General features: G+C 41.2%; 1 protein-coding gene across 6 annotated transcripts in view; it reads right to left on the bottom strand.

Annotated features, from left to right (window-relative positions):
* Nucleotides 1-20,563, bottom strand: part of ARHGAP10 (Rho GTPase activating protein 10) — a 337,402-nt gene that overhangs the window by 192,908 nt on the left and 123,931 nt on the right. For 4 of the 6 annotated variants that reach the window (XM_054486509.2, XM_054486510.2, XM_063664170.1 and 1 more), the window contains 4 exons: nucleotides 20,179-20,280; nucleotides 12,887-12,997; nucleotides 11,019-11,123; nucleotides 2,901-3,030 (listed from right to left, as the gene is read on the bottom strand). In XM_054486509.2, the coding sequence (XP_054342484.1) occupies nucleotides 2,901-3,030; nucleotides 11,019-11,123; nucleotides 12,887-12,997; nucleotides 20,179-20,280 (448 nt within the window). The remainder of the gene's footprint in view (nucleotides 1-2,900; nucleotides 3,031-11,018; nucleotides 11,124-12,886; nucleotides 12,998-20,178; nucleotides 20,281-20,563) is intronic. The other 2 variants (XM_063664171.1, XM_063664173.1) reach the window with 1 other exon arrangement.

The following is a 20,563-nucleotide window of genomic DNA, read 5'->3' as shown; positions in this document are numbered from 1 at the left end:
AGGGTGCAGCAGGAGAATGGCTTGAACCCAGGAGGTGGAAGTTGCAGTGAGATGAGATCGTGCCACTGCACTACAGCCTTGGTGACAGAGCAACACTGTCAAAAAACAAAATAAAATAAATTAACATTGGTATTGTCTGGCTTAACATTACTGTAATCAGTAAGGTCTAAAAAATCTTAAGAACCAAGGGAATAGCTGGGCCTCGTGGCTCATGCCTGTAATCTCAGCAAAAAAAAAAAAAGTATTAAGAATAAGAAATGTAAGACTCAATAGGAGTGACTGTCCAAGTATGCCCCAGAACACTCTCTGAACCCCTTTTCCACTCTTACTAAGTCAGCAGTACCACCATCAGGGCTCACAGGACAATGCTGTATGTCAGAGGGACCTCTAGCATCTGGAACTTCACATGCCAATAAAAGTCCAACCATAACAAATTAAAGGTTAGGCCCAGCAGAAGTTGACAATTTCTTACTTTACTGAGTCAAGACATTTTTCAAAAAAGCAGTTAACATCTGTTATCACCATAATTTCATGTACAAACAAACAAACAAAGTTTCTACACCTAAAAATCAAAAAGGATAAGCCCAGGAGGGGAAAAATAACTCATGTAAAAGGAATGTTTTTAGCTAGCTTTAGGAAAAGCTAATTACGTTATTTGGGATAGGGGTAATAGATGAAAGGGGTTACCAGACCACTATCAATTTTATCTCAGACCATCATTAGTCCAAACACCTGAATTTGGGAAACATTGCTTTGTGTTTTAAAGAACCAGCATTTGTACTATATTCTATGGTTCACAAAAAATATTGCACAGATATTTTATTTAACTCTAAGAAAAAAAAAAAGTGCCCAGAGAGGATGATACTGTCTTTTTAATCTAAAAAAAAATTTAAGCTTAGCCCAAATGCCTGGAAAATGACCAAGCCGAACCTTAAATCAGAATCTCTGACCCCAAATATCAAGGTCTTTCCACTACTTAAGCCACCATTCCCTTCTGACAACCAACAGAGCCTATTCAACCAGCTCTGGGCATACACACTAATGATGCTCTTTCAGGCCTGTTCAAGCGCCAAGCAATTTACGGGAGACATTACCAACACAGACTCCAGGTTCAGAATGACAACTCCAGCATTTAGTATTTGTATGACCTAGGGAACATTATTTACCTCTCAGTGCCTCCATTTTCATTTATAAATGCGGAATAGTAATAGTACCTTATACTTCATAGGGTTGTTTTATGGATAAATGAGACAAGTTGTATACGAGTTTAGCACAAGGCTGGGTATACAGTAAATGAGGAAAGAATTTTACTACTACTGTTATGTTGTTTCAGTCCAATTTCTCTCAAAGGCAACAGTGATGAATCTAAAAATTAAAGTTTCCTGTGATTTTCACTTGGGCATATAATACAAATAATTCTAACATTCTCAAGACTATCGAGTTGTTTTTGTTTTTTCTTTTTTTGAGACAGAGTCTCGCTTTGTCACCCAGGCTGGAGTGCAGTGGCGCGACCTTGGGTCACTGCAAGCTCCGCCTCCCAGGTTCACGCCATTCTCCTGCCTCAGCCTCCCGAGTAGCTGGGACTACAGGTGCCTGCCACTATGCCCAGCTAATTTTTTGTATTTTTTAATAGAGACGGGGTTTCACTGTATTAGCCAGGATGGTCTCGATCTCCTGACCTCGTGATCCGCCCGCCTCGGCTTCCCAGAGTGCTGGGATTACAAGCGTGAGAAACCGCACCGGCCCCTATCTTGAGTTTTAATTTACTTCTTTCAAATTCAATTTTAAAAACTGAGATTAAGAAGATAATGTATGAGAAAAATGGAGACTTCTGCCATATCATACAACTGCTCACAAGAGGTGAAGGCTGTGAGATTCCAGATTAAATAAGGGCAAATGGAAAAGGCACAACCATCCTGCTGCCTGCATAGAACATTAACTTCTATTCAAAGCACAGATACCCTGTAACCTTCCCTGAGTCATGTCTACTGCTAAATTTTTAGGTCGGATTGAAAGTCCTGTAAATCAGCCACACTTAAATGAAGTGAAAACTGTAAAACACCCTAATTACAGTTAAGGGTAGAGAGAGAGGGAAATAGTAAAGAGGCACATTTCACATTCTCATCCTTTCTGCTAACTAGCAATTGGGTTGTACAGTTGAAGCAGTAAACGTTAAGAACTTAGCTGTTAAAATAAGACCAAATGTTCAAAGTCTGAAAGAAATACAGGTCTTTTAATTTTCAAAATGAGAACAATCTATGCACTGCATATTTGCTAAGACAGCAACAAAGACTAAAAAGCCTACAAGTTAGGATGCCACGTAGGAATATCTTTTATCACCATCTGCAATCTTCCTGATGATTTTATAAGAACTAACTATCTCAGATTGGTGGGAACAAAAATGGTATGAAGGAAGAAGAAAAATACTAATATGTCCCTCTTGACCTTAAGATGACAGAGAGGCAGGGTTGTGAGAGGGAGAGGATGTGTACGTGCGTATGAATGTGTGTGCCTGTACGCATTGGTGATGAGGGCAGAGGTGAGGGGGAAGGAGAAAAAACGTAATACCCTCGTAGCTCTGGCTCATTTTCAGCCTTACACCAAATTCTGACTCTCTTACAAGCATGTTCCTGGGGTGCACACAGTGTAAAACAGAAGCTAGTGGAGTGTCTGAAGAACAGGGTGCTCACAGACACTCCTAACCTCACAGTACCCCCTCTCTCCAGGGCTGGAATGTGTTTCCCCTAAACATGAAATATACACCCACTAGGCGATAGGAGCAGGCAGAGAAAGGGGTAGGAATAATTGCCCAAAATGTCACAGTAATGGCAAGAATAGCAGAGTTTTCAATAATTTGCATTTTTAAGCAGCCACGCAGCCACTGCTGGAGCGCCTCTTACTTTTTTCCTGGACATACAGGTAGCCTTCGGCTGTAAACTGACTTGCTCGTTTGTGGTCCTTGGGATTCTGTCTGATTTTGTTCATAAGCTCTTCCACTTCTGACCTTGTTCCTTCAAATCGATTCCGTGTCTGAAATGGATTAAAAAACACACATAAATGTTAAGTTCTCATATGAGTTTTCTCATGAACATTTTAAAATCTCTGCATAAATGTAATTACATTTTTTAACTCTAAATAACTTTTTTATAAATTTCTCAAAATACCCCCATTCTTTCCAGTGTGCCTCCTGAGATTCATGTGCAAAGAAAAAAAAAAAATAGCGGTAAAACAGCTACCAGAGGAGTATAAGCCAAGGTTACCACAGGTTACTTTGGAGGCTTTCTAACACCATTAATAATTTTATTATTCAACATAAAAATTCCTGCCTTCAGGTCTCACACTATTACTAAATTTTAGGTTTAAAATATAAGTAGGTTTTAATATATCTACCTGAGAAGTATTTCCTTTGCAACAACCAATCTGACTCAATCAGTCTGATTTGTTACTGTTACATTAGCAGTCTGTAAATACTCAGAATCTGAAAAAGTTTAATTCTTCTTTGCAAACTAATAAATACAAGTGTCAGTTTTTCCAGGTCATGGCAATTACACTTGAAAGTGACATGTCTTCCCTGAAGACAGAAGGGGGGAAAAAAAAATCTCACCTACACAAATAATGTCTTTGATATCTGAAGAGACAAATCACATTTCTGAAACCCAGGAGACTTGATGTGCCAATATCTGTCAAACGGCTACACTGAAAACATATATACAAGATGAAGTGACAGAATTATCAAGGCAATTGTGATGAGTCGGCACCACCGTGTTCCTGGACACTTCTTCATCCAGGCTCAAAAATAATTGTATTAATACCAAAAAACTGCTGATGTGAAACTGTGGAGGAACTGAGACAGAAAATTATTATTGAAATTTCTCCTCCTTCCTGCCTACAATAAAAGGGGCTGCCAAGGGTCCTAAGCGTGGCAAAATGTTAGAATGGCACATCTATTTTGTAAAGGAATGGAGAGTCTGATAAATGTAGATTGTAAAAGGGAAAACCTGCCTGCAGAGGTTTTTTTTTTTAAACACAAACTAAGAGCTGCGAAAAAAATCAGCTTATGTCCTGTAAGAAACTGTAAGCCTGCAAAGAAAGTAGAACTCAGTTGTTGATGGCTAGGTTCCCTCTCTCCTTCCATTTCTCCAGGTTTTATCCCCATTTTTTTTTTTTTTTTTTAAACAGGGTCTCACTCTGTCTCCCAGGCTGGAGTACAGTGGCATGATAATACCTCACCGCAGCCTCGACCTCCTGAACTCAAGTCATCCTCTCACCTCAGCCTTCAGAGGAGCAGGGACTACAGGCGCACAACACCACACCAGGCTAAATTTATGTGTGCGTGTGTTTTCTTTTTTTTTTGGTAGAGATGGGGGTCTCACTATGGGGCCCAGGCTGGTCTCGAACTCCTGGGCTCAAGCAGTCTATCCGCTTCAGCCTCCCACACTGTTGGGATTACAAGCATGAGCCACCATCCCCGGCCCTTATCCCCATCTTTGTACTAATTTCACCCTGATTTTATTCCCCTCCTTGGTCATTTTGCTGAGATTCCTTCCAACCCTTATTTCTCCCCATGTGTGTATAATATATATACACATATGCATATATGTGCATACCATACATGTATGGATGCTATCACAGGTATGAACATGAACACACACTTCTATTTAAGCCAATAATCCTATTATTTATGTTCATGCTCAAATTGCCCTAGATTTGAGCAGCAGGAGTCCCTTTGAACTGGCTTCTGTCTTTTGACTGGTCCCCTTAATTCTTCGACCAGTTCCTTACCTTCTGGTCCAGTAAAGTACGCTAGGCTCATCTTATACTTTCCCTGCCCCAGTCCTGGAAAGGAGCTCTTGTTCTTTTTAGTGGAGATTATTTAGTATTTGGAAACCAAGATCTGGGTACAGTGTGCCCACAGCTAAGGAGGTATCATTGCTTCTAAGTCTTCTCAGCAGACAGACTTAGGAAATAGATGTACATACAGTTGAGCCTTAACACAGGCTTGAACTTTCTGGATCTACTTATACATGGATTTTCCTCCCCATCTACAACTCCTGCAACAGCAACTCTTCCTCCTCAGCCTGCTCATTATGAAGACACACATGAAGGCCTTTATGATGATCCACTTCCACTTAATGAATAGTAAGTATATTTTCTCTTCCTGATGATTTTTGTAAAAACATTTTCTCTAGCTTACTTCATTGTAAGAACACAGTATATCATACATAGAACACACAAAATATGTGGTAATCAACTATTTCTGTTATGGGTAAGGCTTCTGATCAACAGTAGGTGATGAGTAGTCAAGTTTGGGGGAAGTCAAAAGTTACACGCAGACATCCAATAGCGCAGGGGTGCTAACCCCAGCGTTGTTCAAGAGTCAACTGTATATACAGAGCATATGTGTTTATAAAAACACACAATCACTACTTCTATATCTACCTATATATTTGAAAACCCATGACTTCCTACCAAGAAATCTAATTCTACTCCAGTTCTTCAGGTTTCTTTCCAGTCTCCTTCCAAATTCGTGAATTTCTTCCCAGACAGTAAGAAGCCTGGTTCTCATTCTCAATATGCCTGCTTATGTGATCACTTAACATCTCCACTCAGCATAAGCAATCTCCCAAATGCCCCAGCAGCCACCTCTGTCTCATCACCACTCCACCATCCCTGCTGCAGACGCCTCCATGAGATCCCCCTCTCCCTCACCACCCGACTTCCTCAGAGGTGTATTTTCTGCACTGGGAATGGAAGGTTTCTTTTTTTTTTTTTTTTTGACCGAGTCTCACTCTGTTGCTCAGGCTGGAGTAAAGTGGCACAATCACAGTTCACCGCAGCCTCGACCTCCCAGGCTCAAATGATCCTCCCACCTCAGCCTCCCGAGTTCAGGGACTACTCACATGCACCACCACCTCCAGCTAATTTTTCTCTATTTTTTGTGGAGACAGGGTCTCACTATGTTGCCCAGGCTGGTCCTGAACTCTGGGGCTCAAGTGATCCTCCCGCCTCAATGTCCCAAAGTGCTGTGATTATAGGCGTGAGCCACCATCCCCAGCCATTGTTTTTTAAATGTACCATGTTTAGGTAAATTATGAATTGAAAACTTTGCATAAAATCAATAGAATGGCTAAAACCTTGCAATTTCCAATTATAAGTTCCAAGTACATATGAAGGCATCTTCTAATTACAAGAGTGTTAGACCCCAAACGTTACAATAGGTAACATTTGAGCATTTACATGGTTCTTTAATCCTCACAATAATCTATATGGTAGGACACTGTCTAATGCTATCTATCATCATTGCTGCCTTGTTTTCTTTATATCCTTTAGTAATTAAACATTTCCAAATAAACTAGGTTTAAATTAAGCCTTATGATTTTAGTATTTGAAATCTGATTGAAAGAGAAAACATCTTTAAAAAACTTTTTTCTGATTATAGAAACTAATCCGTATCATTGTAAAACAGAGAGACGGACACGAATAGTCCTATTTGGGGGGCAAAAACAAAAGGGATAAGTAAGACTAAAGCTAACCTTAAGCCCACCCGTCAAGTAACTGCTGTTATATTTTAATGTGGCCATTTCTAATCTCTTAAAAACACACACACGGCCGGGCACGGTGGCTCACGCCTGTAATCCCAGCACTTTGGGAGGCCAAGGCGGGCAGATCACAAGGTCAGGAGATCGAGACCATCCTGGCTAACACGGTGAAACCCCGTCTCTACTAAAAATACAAAAATTAGCTGGGCATGGTGGCGGGCACCTGTAGTTCCAGCTACTCGAGAGGCTGAGGCAGGAGAACGGCATGAACCCAGGAGGCGCAGCTTACAGTGAGCCGAGACCGGGCCACTGCACTCCAGCCTGGGCAACAGAGCGAGACTCCGTCTCAAAAACACACACACACACAGTCTGTAGTTTTGGTATTCTACTTTCCTTAGAACACTGCGACAAAAATATTTTGCCCATATTCTTAAATACTTCCTACCCATTCTTGTTATCTTCTAGGGACTCTTTACAAATCCTAAAATTTTGCACACTGTATTTCCTTCCAGGAAGAATTCTATTCTAGTCTCTTCTTCCCCACATTCTTCGGGAGACAGAAATCACAAAAGTGCAAAATTAGTTTCTTAAAATATTCTTTAAATTTGAGGCAATTTCCAAATTTCTTCTGGAAAACCCATTTCCTAAAAGCCATCTTGCTGCTTTCTTGATTTCCATTTATTACTCTAGATTATAGAAAATGAAGACTCAATTTCTAAAAAAAAAGTCTAGCCACTTTTACAATAGGTATTATCAAATGGGGAAAAATAGGTTTTCGCTTTTAAATACCTTTTACCTTTTTCTGATTATAAAGTTTTGCTTTTTTACTAAAATTAAATACTAAAAAGATGACCAAAATATTTATGATGTTATAATGCAGAGGCAGTTAACACTTGATTATGTTTCCTAAAATACATATATGCGGCCGGGCATGGTGGCTCACGCCTGTAATCCCAACACTTTGGAGGCCAAGGCAGGCGGATCACGAGGTCAGGAGATCGAGATCATCCTGACTAACATGGTGAATCCCCATCTCTATCAAAAAATACAAAAAAATTAGCTGGGCATGGTGGCAGGTGCCTGTAGTCCCAGCTACAGGCAGGAGAATGGCATGAATCCGGGAGGCGGAGCTTGCAGTGAGCCGAGATTGATTGGGCCGCTGCATTCCAGCCTAGGTGACAGGGCGAGACTCCCATCTCAAACAAACAAACAAATAAATGCAACACACACACACACACACACACACACACACACAAAACTGGGACTTTTTTCAACAATATGTTGTTTTATATACCCAACATTTTCTCTTTATTATAATAAAAAAACTGACATCAAGGAATGAGACGAATGGCCAAGAAATGAGCAAATTACAACATCACTCAGGTATAGCAGATGATACAGAATGAGTGACCTGCTTTTCATAAGTGCTTGTGTTTCTGATAAAAAATTAGCTAAAAGCTAAAAATCTTGAAGAGCAAAGACGCCACCTAGATCAAGTGTTCTCAATACTGAAGGTGACGCAGACAGAAACTCTGAGTTGTAAGAGTGTTTATTAAGAAACAGTCAAATAAAATCAAGAGAGGAATATTTAGAGAAAAGGTTGAGAATGTAGGGAGATTTACTGATGACCATATCCTTAAGTGACAGAGAATACAAAAAAGGCTTTTTTTCAATAAACTGTCATTTCCCCATGTCTCTACAGAAAATGATTACTGTTGTCAATTGTATAAGTTCTGAATATATTAAGGATTCCAACCAGGTCATTTTGTGAAACATTTCAAATGACAGCTTAGCTTCAAGGTTTGCTCATAAGATTTCCAGACTGAATATTGCTCATTCCCATCTAAATATTTAATGCCTCTGAAAGTTTTTTGGTTTATAGAAGGTAAACAGACCCCCCACTTCCCCACAGGTGTGTTATAAACACACTTCCACAAATAAACCAGCTGTGCAAGGAGTTTCACTCAACATCCCAAGAGACTGACGTTTCCCCACAGCTCACCCCAGAGTCTGAGGCAGAGAGCTGGCTTCAGGGGCATTCACCTATGCAGTCCACAGGGCCCTGTGCTCAGAAGAGATTCTGCTTGGTTTAATGATCAAATGCCTCTGATCTGAAACTCTTAATTATCTCTAAATAAGGGGCACTATCTTCTTCATTTTACCTTGATTCTAGAAGTTGTATATACAGTCCTGCCTGAAGGTTCTCATTCTGGCCAGCCCTGCACTTGACAGATGAGGTCCAGACAGAAAAGGTGAATTTCCACAAATTATATAGCCAGTAAGCAGAGGGGAAAACATGAGTTATAATCTCAAGCAGGTGTCCCCAACCCCTAGGCTGCCGACCGGTACTGGTCCATGGCCTGTTAGGAACTGGGTCACATGACAGAGGTGAGCAGCAGGTGAGCATAACCGCCTGAGTCCACCTTCTGTCAGATCAGCGGTGGCATTAGATTCTCACAGGAGCATGAACCCTGTTGTGAACTGCGCACGTGAAGGATCTAGATTGTGCACTCCTTATGAGACTCTAATGCCTGATGACCTGAGGTGGAAGAGTCTCATCATGAAACCATACTCTACCTTCTCTCACCCCCACTGCATCTATAGAAGAATTGTCTTCCTTAAAACCAGTCCCTGGTGCCAAAAAGGTTGGGGACCACTTATGTAAACTATCTAGTGTTCTTTTTACATAACTGCTTTCTGCTGCCTGCAAAAATATTCTGAATAATCTCAACATCGGCCAGGCATGGTGGCTCACCCCCGTAATGCCAGGATCTTGGGAGGCTGAGGAAGGAGGATCACTTGAACCCTGAAGTTTGAGCAGCCTGGGCAACACAGTGAGATGCCATCACTACCGAAAAGAAAAAAAAATTAGCTGGATGTGCTGGCATGCACCTGTAGTCCCAGCTACTCAGGAGGCTGAGGCAGGAGGACTACTTGAGCCTAGGAGGTTGAGGCTGCAGTGAGCAGTGGTTGTGCCACTGCACTTCAGCCTCAGCGACAGAGCGACACCCTGTCCCAAAAAAAAAAAACAAAAAAAACTCAACATCATTAGACTCAATATTCTACTACCTGCAGGGACAATTTTGGGGTGACTAGAATGAATCCACACACACCCATTTTGGATTTTTAAATTTTGTCACATTATAGTCATACCACATATTTTATAACTGTTTTCACAAATTGTGAGACCACGGCAGCAGAAAAAGAAAGAATCTATTCCAGAACTCTATCATTAGCCCAGCTGAATGTCCAAACAATCCTCAAATACAAGTTGACACATAAATTATAAAAATAAGAGGTTTTATCAGCTACACTCCCAAGCATAGGGAACTGTACATTTAAAAAAAAAAAAAAAAGTTAGAAACAAAATCTACACAAAAGGTATTCACCCTCAACTTTTTTTTTTTTTTTTTTTTTTTTTTTTGAGACAGAGTCTCACTCTGTCACCCAGGCTGGAGTGCAGTGGCATGGTCTCGGATCACTGCAACCTCTGCCTCCCGGGTTCAAGCAATTCTCCTGCCTCAGCCTCCCGAGTAGCTGGGATTACAGGCGCACTCCACCACACCCAGCTAATTTTTGTATTTTTAGTGGAGACAGGGTTTCACCATGTTGGCCAGGATGGTCTCAATCTCTTGACCTTGCGATCTGCCCGCCTAGGCCTCCCAAAGTGCTGGGATTACAGGCATGAACCACTGCGCCTGGCCCACTCTCAACTTCTAATTGTGAAAGAAATGAAGAGCAGGCAACAACCACAGCTTCCCATCCATCTACCTGTGTGTCTTTCATTATGTGCTGTGAGTTTGTCACAAAGCTATCTCACTACATTCCTAATGAGACCTCAAATTACGCTCAACATACCCTGACCAGCTTGTCAATGAGGACGCTTCCAGGATCAACTAGTATTGAGAGGAAAAACATACATCACCTGATCAAAATGACATATAGTATACTGCTTAGTAACATTCTCCTAAATCTCTTTATCTGAGACCTGGCAGAAAGCACACATTTTCCAAAGGAAAATAATCAAGACCAACAGCAACTGTAAACACCAATGCATTAGTAAATATGCATAAAATATAGGGAAGAAATTCCACTCAAACGATAAGCCTATCTGGGAACAAAAATCAAGATGCCCAGTTAAAGGAGAAGAAATCTGGTGCATTATAAATTCAATGCCTTAAAGTGGAGTGCTCTTTTGTCTGTTGCAGACATAGGTGATTTAGAGTTAACATAACAAAGCTTATCCTTAGAACTGACCCAGAAACTGCAGGAAAAGCCGCCAGGTGGCAGAATTTCCCAAGCCTCAACCAACTGTAGAGCAGTTGGTCACACCAAGAGTTGACCAGCAGGTGGCAGCATACCCTCAGTTTCTCAGTACCAACAGATCAGCTTTGTCTTCATTTAAAGCTTTTCATAACAACACACAAATGAATACACTTTTCAAACATCTTTTTATAAAGAAAGCTTTCATTTCCTTACATTCTGAATGTTGATCTGTAGTTCCATTTTGTAGTGATTGAAGTCTTTGGCAAGTTCATGGCCCTGATGATAGAAGGTAAACATCCCCTGAAAAAATGACAGCATCTAAGACACAGGAAGAAAAGAGATATTAGCACAAAAAAACTCAGGAGAAAAAAAGAATAATATAAACAACCAAGTGTTCCCCCCGCCATCTCCTTGTTATTCCACTGAAATAAACTGATTAAAGGGAAGTCACTAATATTCAAGTAAACCCAAGTACATATTATCTATTAATTGGTCTTTATAGAAAATGATGCTTTTTTTCCCTTAAATATCACAGCCATTAGACAGCTTATACGGCATGTTCTGCAGGAAAAATTGAATTATAAAGTCATCCATTTGCCCTCTTTAGTCAGGAGAAACCCAGTATTTGTAATTGAAATCTTATCACTATAGGTTGATACAATCTTTTAAGAAAGTAAAATCACAGAATCAAAGAGCTCCAGGCTTTCCCCAGCCACATCCAGCAGACTGCAACCCCTGTGTTTTGTTGACAAAGATATTCCATGACTTGCCAGGGGCAGCCTCAAACCCGTAATTAAACCTTTAGTTTTCTACCAACTCCCAACCTGTCTCTGAATTAGAGGGCTGTTGCCTCTGCTCCACATGTGAGTCAATAAATCTAAAGTGAAGAGAAGTGATCTGGGGAGAGAGTTAAGGAAATCTTGAGATTCATTTTCTTCCAAATGCCACACTGTGGGTGGTTAGGAATCTGGGGCTCTGACACCAAATGCCCAGCAGGCTCCATTCCCAACGTCAGCCATGACTTGTTATGGGACCTTGGGCAAATTATTCAACCTTTCTCTACTTCTATTTCCTTATCTCCTCATTGAGTTATAGTGTGGAATAATGAGTTCGGTACAACACTTAGAACAATGACTTGAACACAGACTGAGCATTATAAATGCCCAATAAAAGCAGGCCATTATTATTATTTCACATTAAAAAGAAAGCTTTGAGGAGGTTGAGTTTTTCTCTAATGGTTTAGGTTAATGACTATTGCTCCAACTAAACCATAGCTCCACAAATGCTCATTTTTAATCATTACTTGGTTATTCTTGTTTCTATAAACCATACACACAATGAGTAAATTGTATAGTGTGCGAATGTTATCTTAATAAAGCTGTTTAAGAAAAAGAAACCATTCAACAAGTCGATATTAAAATTAAAATGAATCCTGAGAATGAGTTCCAATGTTTTTTTGCTGAAATCCACATGAAATATCCTTTACATTATGATATATACATTCATGTGCATATATCTTCATATATAAACAACTGAAGCTACTAGAAAACATCTATATAATCACAAACAAAAATCATGTGTTTCTAATATAAGTAAAAAGAATTGTTAGAGTAACTCACAAAACTGTCTCAAATATTCCATATCCTGCTTCTAAACTTAGATTGCCATAAGCATTGTGAGTTGTGTTCGAAGTCATCTTACAAATGATTGTTTAAAGTACCAAAGTTTGAACTGGTATAAACAACCCATGTTCACTCAATCTAGTATAAATTATTTCAGAGAAATTTTTAAAAGATAGAGCTATAGGCTAAGGTGGCAGAAATTGCACCTGGTTGCCTTCCTTGAGATCATGTAGCAATGGGAATACTACGTGTTACAGTGCAAATACAGCTGAGAACCACTGATTTAGAGGCAATTCCTTGACTTCATGGCTATCTGTGTCTGCCCTTTTAAACATGTCTCTTTCATGTTTATGCACTATGGCCTCTAGTAACTATAAACCATAAATCAGATCTAGGAAGATAAATATTTATCTTATATTGCAAAAATCCACCAGCAAACAACTTGGCAATAATGCTCACAGGTTCCACAAACTCAAACTTCTTTCTTTCTTGGATTTCTTGCAGCTTACACACATACTCGAGAGACAGTTCATAGAAGTGTTGCCGGTTCTGCTCCACTTGGATATCTGCCTATGGTAAAATCACAGAGGTTAGTCAAACTGGAGATGGTGAAAAGTGAAACCCTACATCAGAGGTCATCACACTGTGGTCCATGGGCCAAAATACGGTGTGCTGCCTGATTTTGTAAATAAAGTATTGCAATACAGGCACGAGCATTCATTTATGTATTGTCTGCGGCTACTTTCCTGCTGCAACAGCAGAATTGAGAAGGTGCAACAGGAACTTTATGGTCCAAAAAAGTCTAAAATATTTACTATCAGTTTCTTTGCAGAAAAAACTTGTGACTCCTACTCTGTATGTTGAGGTTGACCCCCAAGAACTGAAAATCAAAGGGGCTTCTCTTCGTGAAAAACTCACCCCAACCACAACTGATGCCCCAAGGCTGAACCACATGCAATCACAATCAACAAACATTTCGATGAACAAATCTTCTAAGAACAAAGTCTGCCTGAGAAAGGGCCCAGCACCTCAGTGCTCAGGGAGTGATGGCGGCAGGTGAGAAGGAGCCAGCCATGGCAGCATCTCAAGAACCCGGCTCTCAAAGGTGGGCCAGGGCTGGACGCCCATCTGCGGCCCTCACAACGTCTGATCCCCTGGGAGAGAAGGGGGCACCAGCTGGTCAGGACGCTATTCCAAAAAAAGCTTCCAGCTTAGCTTGCCTAACTAGAAAGGAACTGGGAGAAGAGCATGACTCCACAGAGAACAGTGGAGAGAGAACTCATGTCCAAGAAACCATTCTTACTAGGTATCATGTGATATTTTTCCTAACTTAGCTAATTTTACTCTTAAAAATATTTATCTGGGCATTTCTCCAGAGAGGATATACAAAAGGCCAATAAGCACATGAAAAGACACTCAACATCACTCATCATTAGGATGCAAATCAAACTCACAAGGAGATGCCACCTCACACTCACTAGGGTGGCTACATCCAAAAAAGAAAAGTAGTGGTGTTCGTGAGGATGTCAAGAAACTGAAACCCTTGTGCATCATTAGTGGGAATGCAAGATGGTACAAGCACTGTGAAAAATAGTGCTTTAAGTAAAATAATATTGAAACATAACGTATTACTAAGCTAACATGAAAATTTCTACCTAACACTCCTCAAAATCGTATTTTTGTGCCTTCATTAACCAGAACTCAATAGTTCAGCCACCAGCAGTTAACAGGCACAACTCCCAGCAAAAAATTAAAATAAATTTTTCCCTCAAATGAAAAATAGTATTACCACATGACCCAGCAATTCTACAGCTGGGCATATACCCAAAAGAACTGAAAGCAGAGACTCGAACAGATATGTGTACACCCCTGTTCAGAGCAGCAGGGGGCAAAGTGACCCCAATGCCCATGGATGGATGGATGGATGAGTAAATAACATGTAGCCAATCCATGTGTATAACGGAATATTATTCAGCCTTAGACAGGAAGGAAATTCTGATACATGCTACAACATGGATGAACCTTGAGGACATCAGGCTAAGTGAAATAAACTAGTCACAAAGGGACAGATACTATATGATCCCACTCATATGAGACACCTAGACTAGTTAAATTCATAGAAACTGCAAGCAGAATGACGGCTGCCAGGGGCTGGAGCCGGGGAGAATGGAGAGTTATTGTTAACAGGTACAGAGCTGCAGTCTGGGAAGATTTTTTAAAAAGCCCTGGAGATGCATGGTGGTGCCAGTTGCAAAACAATGTGAATGTACTTAATATCACTGAGCCACAGACTTTAAAATAAAATCATACATTTTATTGAAATTTTATTCACGTTTTATAACCAAAAATGTATTGTTTTTGAAAAGCATTTAACACACTTCAAACACATTTCAAAATGTAATAAAAAACATTTCAGCAAATACTTTAATATATATTACTAAGCTAAAATGAGAATTTCTACCTAACACTCCTTGGAATCATATTTTTGTGCCTCCAATAACCAGAGTTTGATAGTTCAGCCATCAGCAGTTAGTTGGCACATCTCCCAGCAAAAACACTGTAATTTTGTTGACTACTTAATAAAGACATAAGAAGGGTGGTTTCCTCATCTGTTATTACTGCAAAGGCTCTTGAAGAAATTTATACCAGCATCAGATTTATCAATTTGATTTTATCTTTTAGCAAATTCTCTCTCCTGGTTGTTCTTGCTACTGTAATTACCCTTGCATTACCAGTCAACCTCTGTCACCACCCCCTTCATGTTCTGAAAATCCAGAACTGTTGTGCCACATGCTCTGTGATTCAATCACCAGAATCGCTGGGATCACTGGCAATGATGGCAGCAGCAGCCAGTCTGGAGCAGCCGCTGTGAGGACACCAGCTGCAGAGGGCAAAGTGTGGCCAGGGCTGCGCACTCCATGGTGCCTGTGGGGGCCAGAAACAGGCAGGAGCCCCAACTTCTACAGAGTTATCAGAGCAGGAGCCCCATGCTCCCAGACACAGCTGCAGCTGCACAGCCACAGCTCTGGACCAGGGCATCCCTGTGCTCTTGGGGGCCGGCGAAGGCCCACTGCCCCGCCAGCAGGCTCAAGAAGTGCCTGCTCCTGCTCCCTGGCCTCTCCACGCTCCTGGTGCCTGATCCAGTGTGGAGCAAAGCTGTAGCCAAGCCCAGGTACTGTTGCCACCCGGCCGGGTATGCATGCACACAGGGTGGTGCTGACATGCCAGAGCCCCTGGTATCCCCAACCTCCGGCTCGGCCCCCTCTGGACTTTGGATGCCAACAAGCACAGGAGGGAGGCCAGGGGGCTGAGAGCAGCTCGACAGGGGCCTGCAGGCACCTCTTGGCGCAAATACCTTGGGCGCCGTGGATGACATGTTGACAGCTGCGGGAGACAGGTTCCTAGGTGGGAAGGGACAGGTCCCTGGTGAAACCCCACCTTCAAGCCAGGGACAGCCTGAAGCCTGGGAGCCGCTGGGCTGCCAGTTCTGGGTTGAGTCTGCAGCAGGGGATGAAAACTTACAGTGCTTTTTCCAGGCCCACTCATGGCTGCGCATGGACCAATCAGCACACTTCCTCTCTTCTGAGCCCAGAAAAACTCTGGACTCAGCCAGACTCAGAAAGACATGGGGACTACTAGCTGTTGGAAGGAGCAACCCCCTGGGGGGTCTCCTCCACTAGTCAGGATGACCTGCCTGTGGAAAGGAGCTACGCACTACAGGTCTCCTCTACACTGAGAGCTGGACACTCATTACGTCGACTTGCCTGCGGAAAAGGGCTACTCACTTCAGGTCTCCTGAGAACTCTTCTGTTGCTCAATGAAGTTCCCCTGTACCTTGCTCACCCTCCAGTTGTCTGCATACCTCATTCCTCTTGGATGTGGGACAAGAACTTGGGACCCAAGGAATGGCCAGACTGAAAGAGCTGTAACACAAACAGGGGTGATCCTCCCCCTCCCCTGCTCACTACATTGTGGGAGATGAGAAGGAGAGAAGAGCTGCAGCCCTTCAGGGAGCCCAGACCTAGGGGCTCCCTAAGCCAGGGCTGTGACATCCTCTTTGGGGCTCTGCAGTTCCTGGTGTCTCCAAGTTTCCGGGCGCCACCGTGTTCCCCGGTGCCCACAGTGGAAGCGAACTGCAGTATGCCTGGTCCAACCACAGCCTTGCACGGAGCCAGTGCCTGTGCCTGGAGCTGCCTGCCCCACCACAGTTGGCATGCCTGGCTGTGCACAGTGGCCGGAGGACCCTGAACTCACAAACCCCTCGCCACTCCGTGCCTGCCTCGTCCTTGGCAGGCATGAGATCCAGGCCAGTAGCACAAGCCGAGTGCAGCCTGCCAGGTAGAGCAGGCAGAACAAGCCCAGCGGGCCAGAGCAAAACTCGGGCAAAGGCATCCCCAGCCACAGAGGTTTCTGGCTGGAAAAGTGACATCCTAAAAATCCTGTGACAACAGCCCTCACTTACAAGAATGCCATGGACGTCCAAGTTGTAACTAGGGTCATAAAATGATTTCCTTCAGCCTGACCAAATCTAAAAGGCAATCACTATACGTTTCACTACTCCAAGCAAATCACTAGTTTTTAACAAATACACAATTTCAATTTGATTATCAACTAATTTCTAACCATTCCTGCTGTAAATATATGTAAGAAAGTAGACAAGTCTCACATAAAGTTATTCAGGGAATCTGCTTCTCAAGTAGATTATTATTATACTAAAATATTATCATTTGGCTACTTGGGAAATAAAAATAGACTTCAAAAATAAACAGAAATGAAATTTTCTCAAATATCCAATACTTGTTACAACACAACTATTAAGTAGAATGTAGCGGTGTGGATGGAGGTAGAAGATATTATGCCCAATAAACATAGAGGTATAACAGCAAGGCCTAAGAGAACTGCCAAAATAGCCAGCATGGTGTATGCCACAATTTTCTCCTGGTTTTTTTTGTTTTTTTTGTTTTTGTTTTTTGAGACGGAGCTGTCACCCAGGCTGGAGTGCAGTGGCCCGATCTTGGCTCACTGCAAGCTCCACCTCCTGGGTTCACGCCATTCTCCTGCCTCAGCCTCCCGAGTAGCTGGGACTACAGGCACCCACCACCACACCTGGCTAATTTTTTGTATTTTTAGTAGAGACAGGGTTTCACCATGTTAGCCAGGATGATCTCGATCTCCTGATCTCGTGATCCACCCGCCTTGGCCTCCCACAGTGCTGGGATTACAGGCGTGAGCCACCGCGCCCGGCCTTCTCCTGAAATTTTCAATGGAAACGAGGAGAAAATGAATTATGTACGTTTCTAAGCCTTTGTTCAGTATCATTCTCTGCAACTCTTATTAATCTCTTGAGCATCTTAATTCACTGAAAATTAGCATTACATTAACCACTGCCAAAAGTAATGAATATCCAAACCTAACATTTTCCCCTTTAAAAATCATCCCCCCTATTAAGGGCTTCACACTTAAAATAGAAGGCTGTTTCAGTGAGAGAACGTAAGTTTGTAAAAAGCAAACAGATCAAGATAAAAAAGTGTACGTAATTTAAATGAAACAAATTATTCATCGTTGGATCTCTTCATGTTTCTGGAGGTTAATTATCCTTGGGACTGATAAATTGCTAGAGCCCCAGCTCACAGTACAAGCATCTCCACACTAGTTCATTCAATAAATATACATTAAGAACCTACCCCCTAACACGTACTGTTCTAGGAACTGAAGATAGAACACTAAATAAGACAATGTTGTTGCCTTCAAGAAGCTTACATTCTAGTGGAAGAAGCCACATAACAAATGCACAGTTTGTCAAACAGTTTTAAGACTATGAAAAAAAATAGGCTGGGCCCTGTGGCTCGTGCCTGTAATCCCAGCACTTTAGGAGGCCAAGGTGGGTGGATCGCCTGAGGTGAGGAGTTCAAGAGCAGCCTGGCCAACATAATGAAACCCCGGTCTCTACTAAAAATACAAAAAATTAGCTGGGCGTGGTAATGGGTGCCTGTAATCCCAGCTACACAGGAGACGGAGGCAGGAAAATCGCTTGAACCTGGGAGGTGGAGGTTGCAGTGAGCCAAGATCTCACCATTGCACTCCAGCCTGAACAACATCAGAGCAAAACTCCATCTCAAAAAAAAAAAAGGGGGGGGGGGGAAATGTGAAAAAAATATATAAAGCAGAGTAAAGGGGACATTCTAAATAAGAAGGTCAAGAAAAACTTTTAATAAACTGACCTCTGAGTGGAGAGTATTTGGAAAAGTAATTGAAGGTTCGAGACACATGGATCCCTGTTGAAAACATACCAGGCAGAAGGAAAACAAATACACCGACCCTGAGTATATACTATGCTGACCCCAGCTGGGTTGGGTGTAGAACATATAGGATCTTGTGGGCCCTGGGGCCTCTGGAGAAGCCATTAGGAGGGTTTGGAGAAGAGAGAGTCATGAGAAGTGGACACACTCTGATTATATTCTGGAACTAAAGAGGACATACTGATGGACTAGATGGGGAGTGTAAGAGAAAGGGCCAAGGTGACTCCAAAGATGTTGCCTAAGCAAAGTTTAAAATGAGATACCTAATGAGAAAGTGAAGTGGATTTGGAAATTTACTTGGGGATTGAAGATCTTTTTTAGGATACCTGAAAATGGAGGTGAGAGCAAACACAGGTAGAGAACTGCTAGCATAAAGGGGGCCTGTAAAAGCTGCAGCTGTCATCTCAAAATTGACAGAGGGCAGGAGATGAGGGAGCACACAATAATATGCAACAAGGAGAGAACAGAGCCCTACCCAAATTACTGCAGTAAGGATGAAGTGGTGTAAAAGCTCCTTTCTCTTTTATGAACTGTCAAGTGCCATCCAAATGTCAGTCAAAGGTATTAGCGACACAAAAGAAAAAGTCACATGTGGATAATGTCAAACAAACCATACACACACAGAGTATGTAACTAAATAGCTAACATTTAAATATAATCCAGGTTTACACAAGACTTAATACTGTGTCATTTTTATAATACTTCAATAAGTGTTTATGACAGTAGTACATAATGTCCAGATTCCTTACGTGTTAAAAAACAAGGAAAAAAAAAATACAATTTTGTGGGATGAGACAAAATCCTAACAATGGCAAACAGCATTATTTTTAATAAAAGCATTATGTTTTGAATTGTAAACAACTGAGTTTCCATCCAAGTGTGTGAGTGAGAGAAACAAATGGCAGGGGATTTAGAAGTAAACAAAGAGAAAATGAAAAATAAAATAAATTCCTTCCTGCTTACATATGGCTGCCTCCAAAATAAATGAGTCTATTAATACAAGTAAAACAGATGCTCTCTTTCCAACAAAGCTGAACCTCCTGAATCCTTAGCATTAAATAAGATTAATGCTGCCTTCACATAAACGCATAATGGTATATGAGCTTATTCAATTCATTTCTTCAAGAACTCCCGAAAGTCTATTAATTGATCTATTCCTGCAAATAATATATCTGTTCTTCACTAATGCTGGTTTAAAGTTATGTTCCTGTAAAATAATACTCAAACAAAAAATTTACTACTATGAATCCACACCTCATTCATCACTATAAGATGTATTCATTATTTTGTCTTGTTTCACAAGGACTTTTTTCTTAATTTATGACAATACCTGTTCACTTTTTGTTATCTCTATAATGCCAGATGAAAAGTTATCAAAAGTAAGCACATTTTTAAAAGACATGTATTGCTTATCAAATTTTGAAAACTTAACAGAAAAATAAGAAATTATACCTCTTGTAAATGTGAGTCTTTCTTTTTTGCTGATAAATTCAAATGTTTATCAATTAGACTATAATTCTTTTCTGTCTCTTTGTCAAACTTCTTTTTTTCTTCCTACAAATAAAAAAAAAACTATGATTAAACAGAAACAAAAGGATACACATGGTTAATCCACTGGGAAGCTCAAATTATGAAAAATATCTGAAAATAAAACAAAGCACCACTCTGAATGTGATAAAGCTATCTAAAAAAAAACATATCTGTACCAAGCCTACTGCTTAATAATCAAGACAGCATTAGGATAGAAGAGACACTTTTATTTCTTCTTTTAATGGACTTTTTTCCAAGCCTATGTTATTTTTCAGTTCTTCATACTTAGCAGTGTTAAGAATTAATT

Source organism: Pongo pygmaeus, chromosome 3 (assembly GCF_028885625.2).
Source record: "Pongo pygmaeus isolate AG05252 chromosome 3, NHGRI_mPonPyg2-v2.0_pri, whole genome shotgun sequence".
Taxonomy (NCBI): Eukaryota; Metazoa; Chordata; class Mammalia; order Primates; family Hominidae; genus Pongo; species Pongo pygmaeus.
Note: the sequence above shows the minus strand (reverse complement) of the source record. Positions and strands in the feature narration are given on the sequence as shown.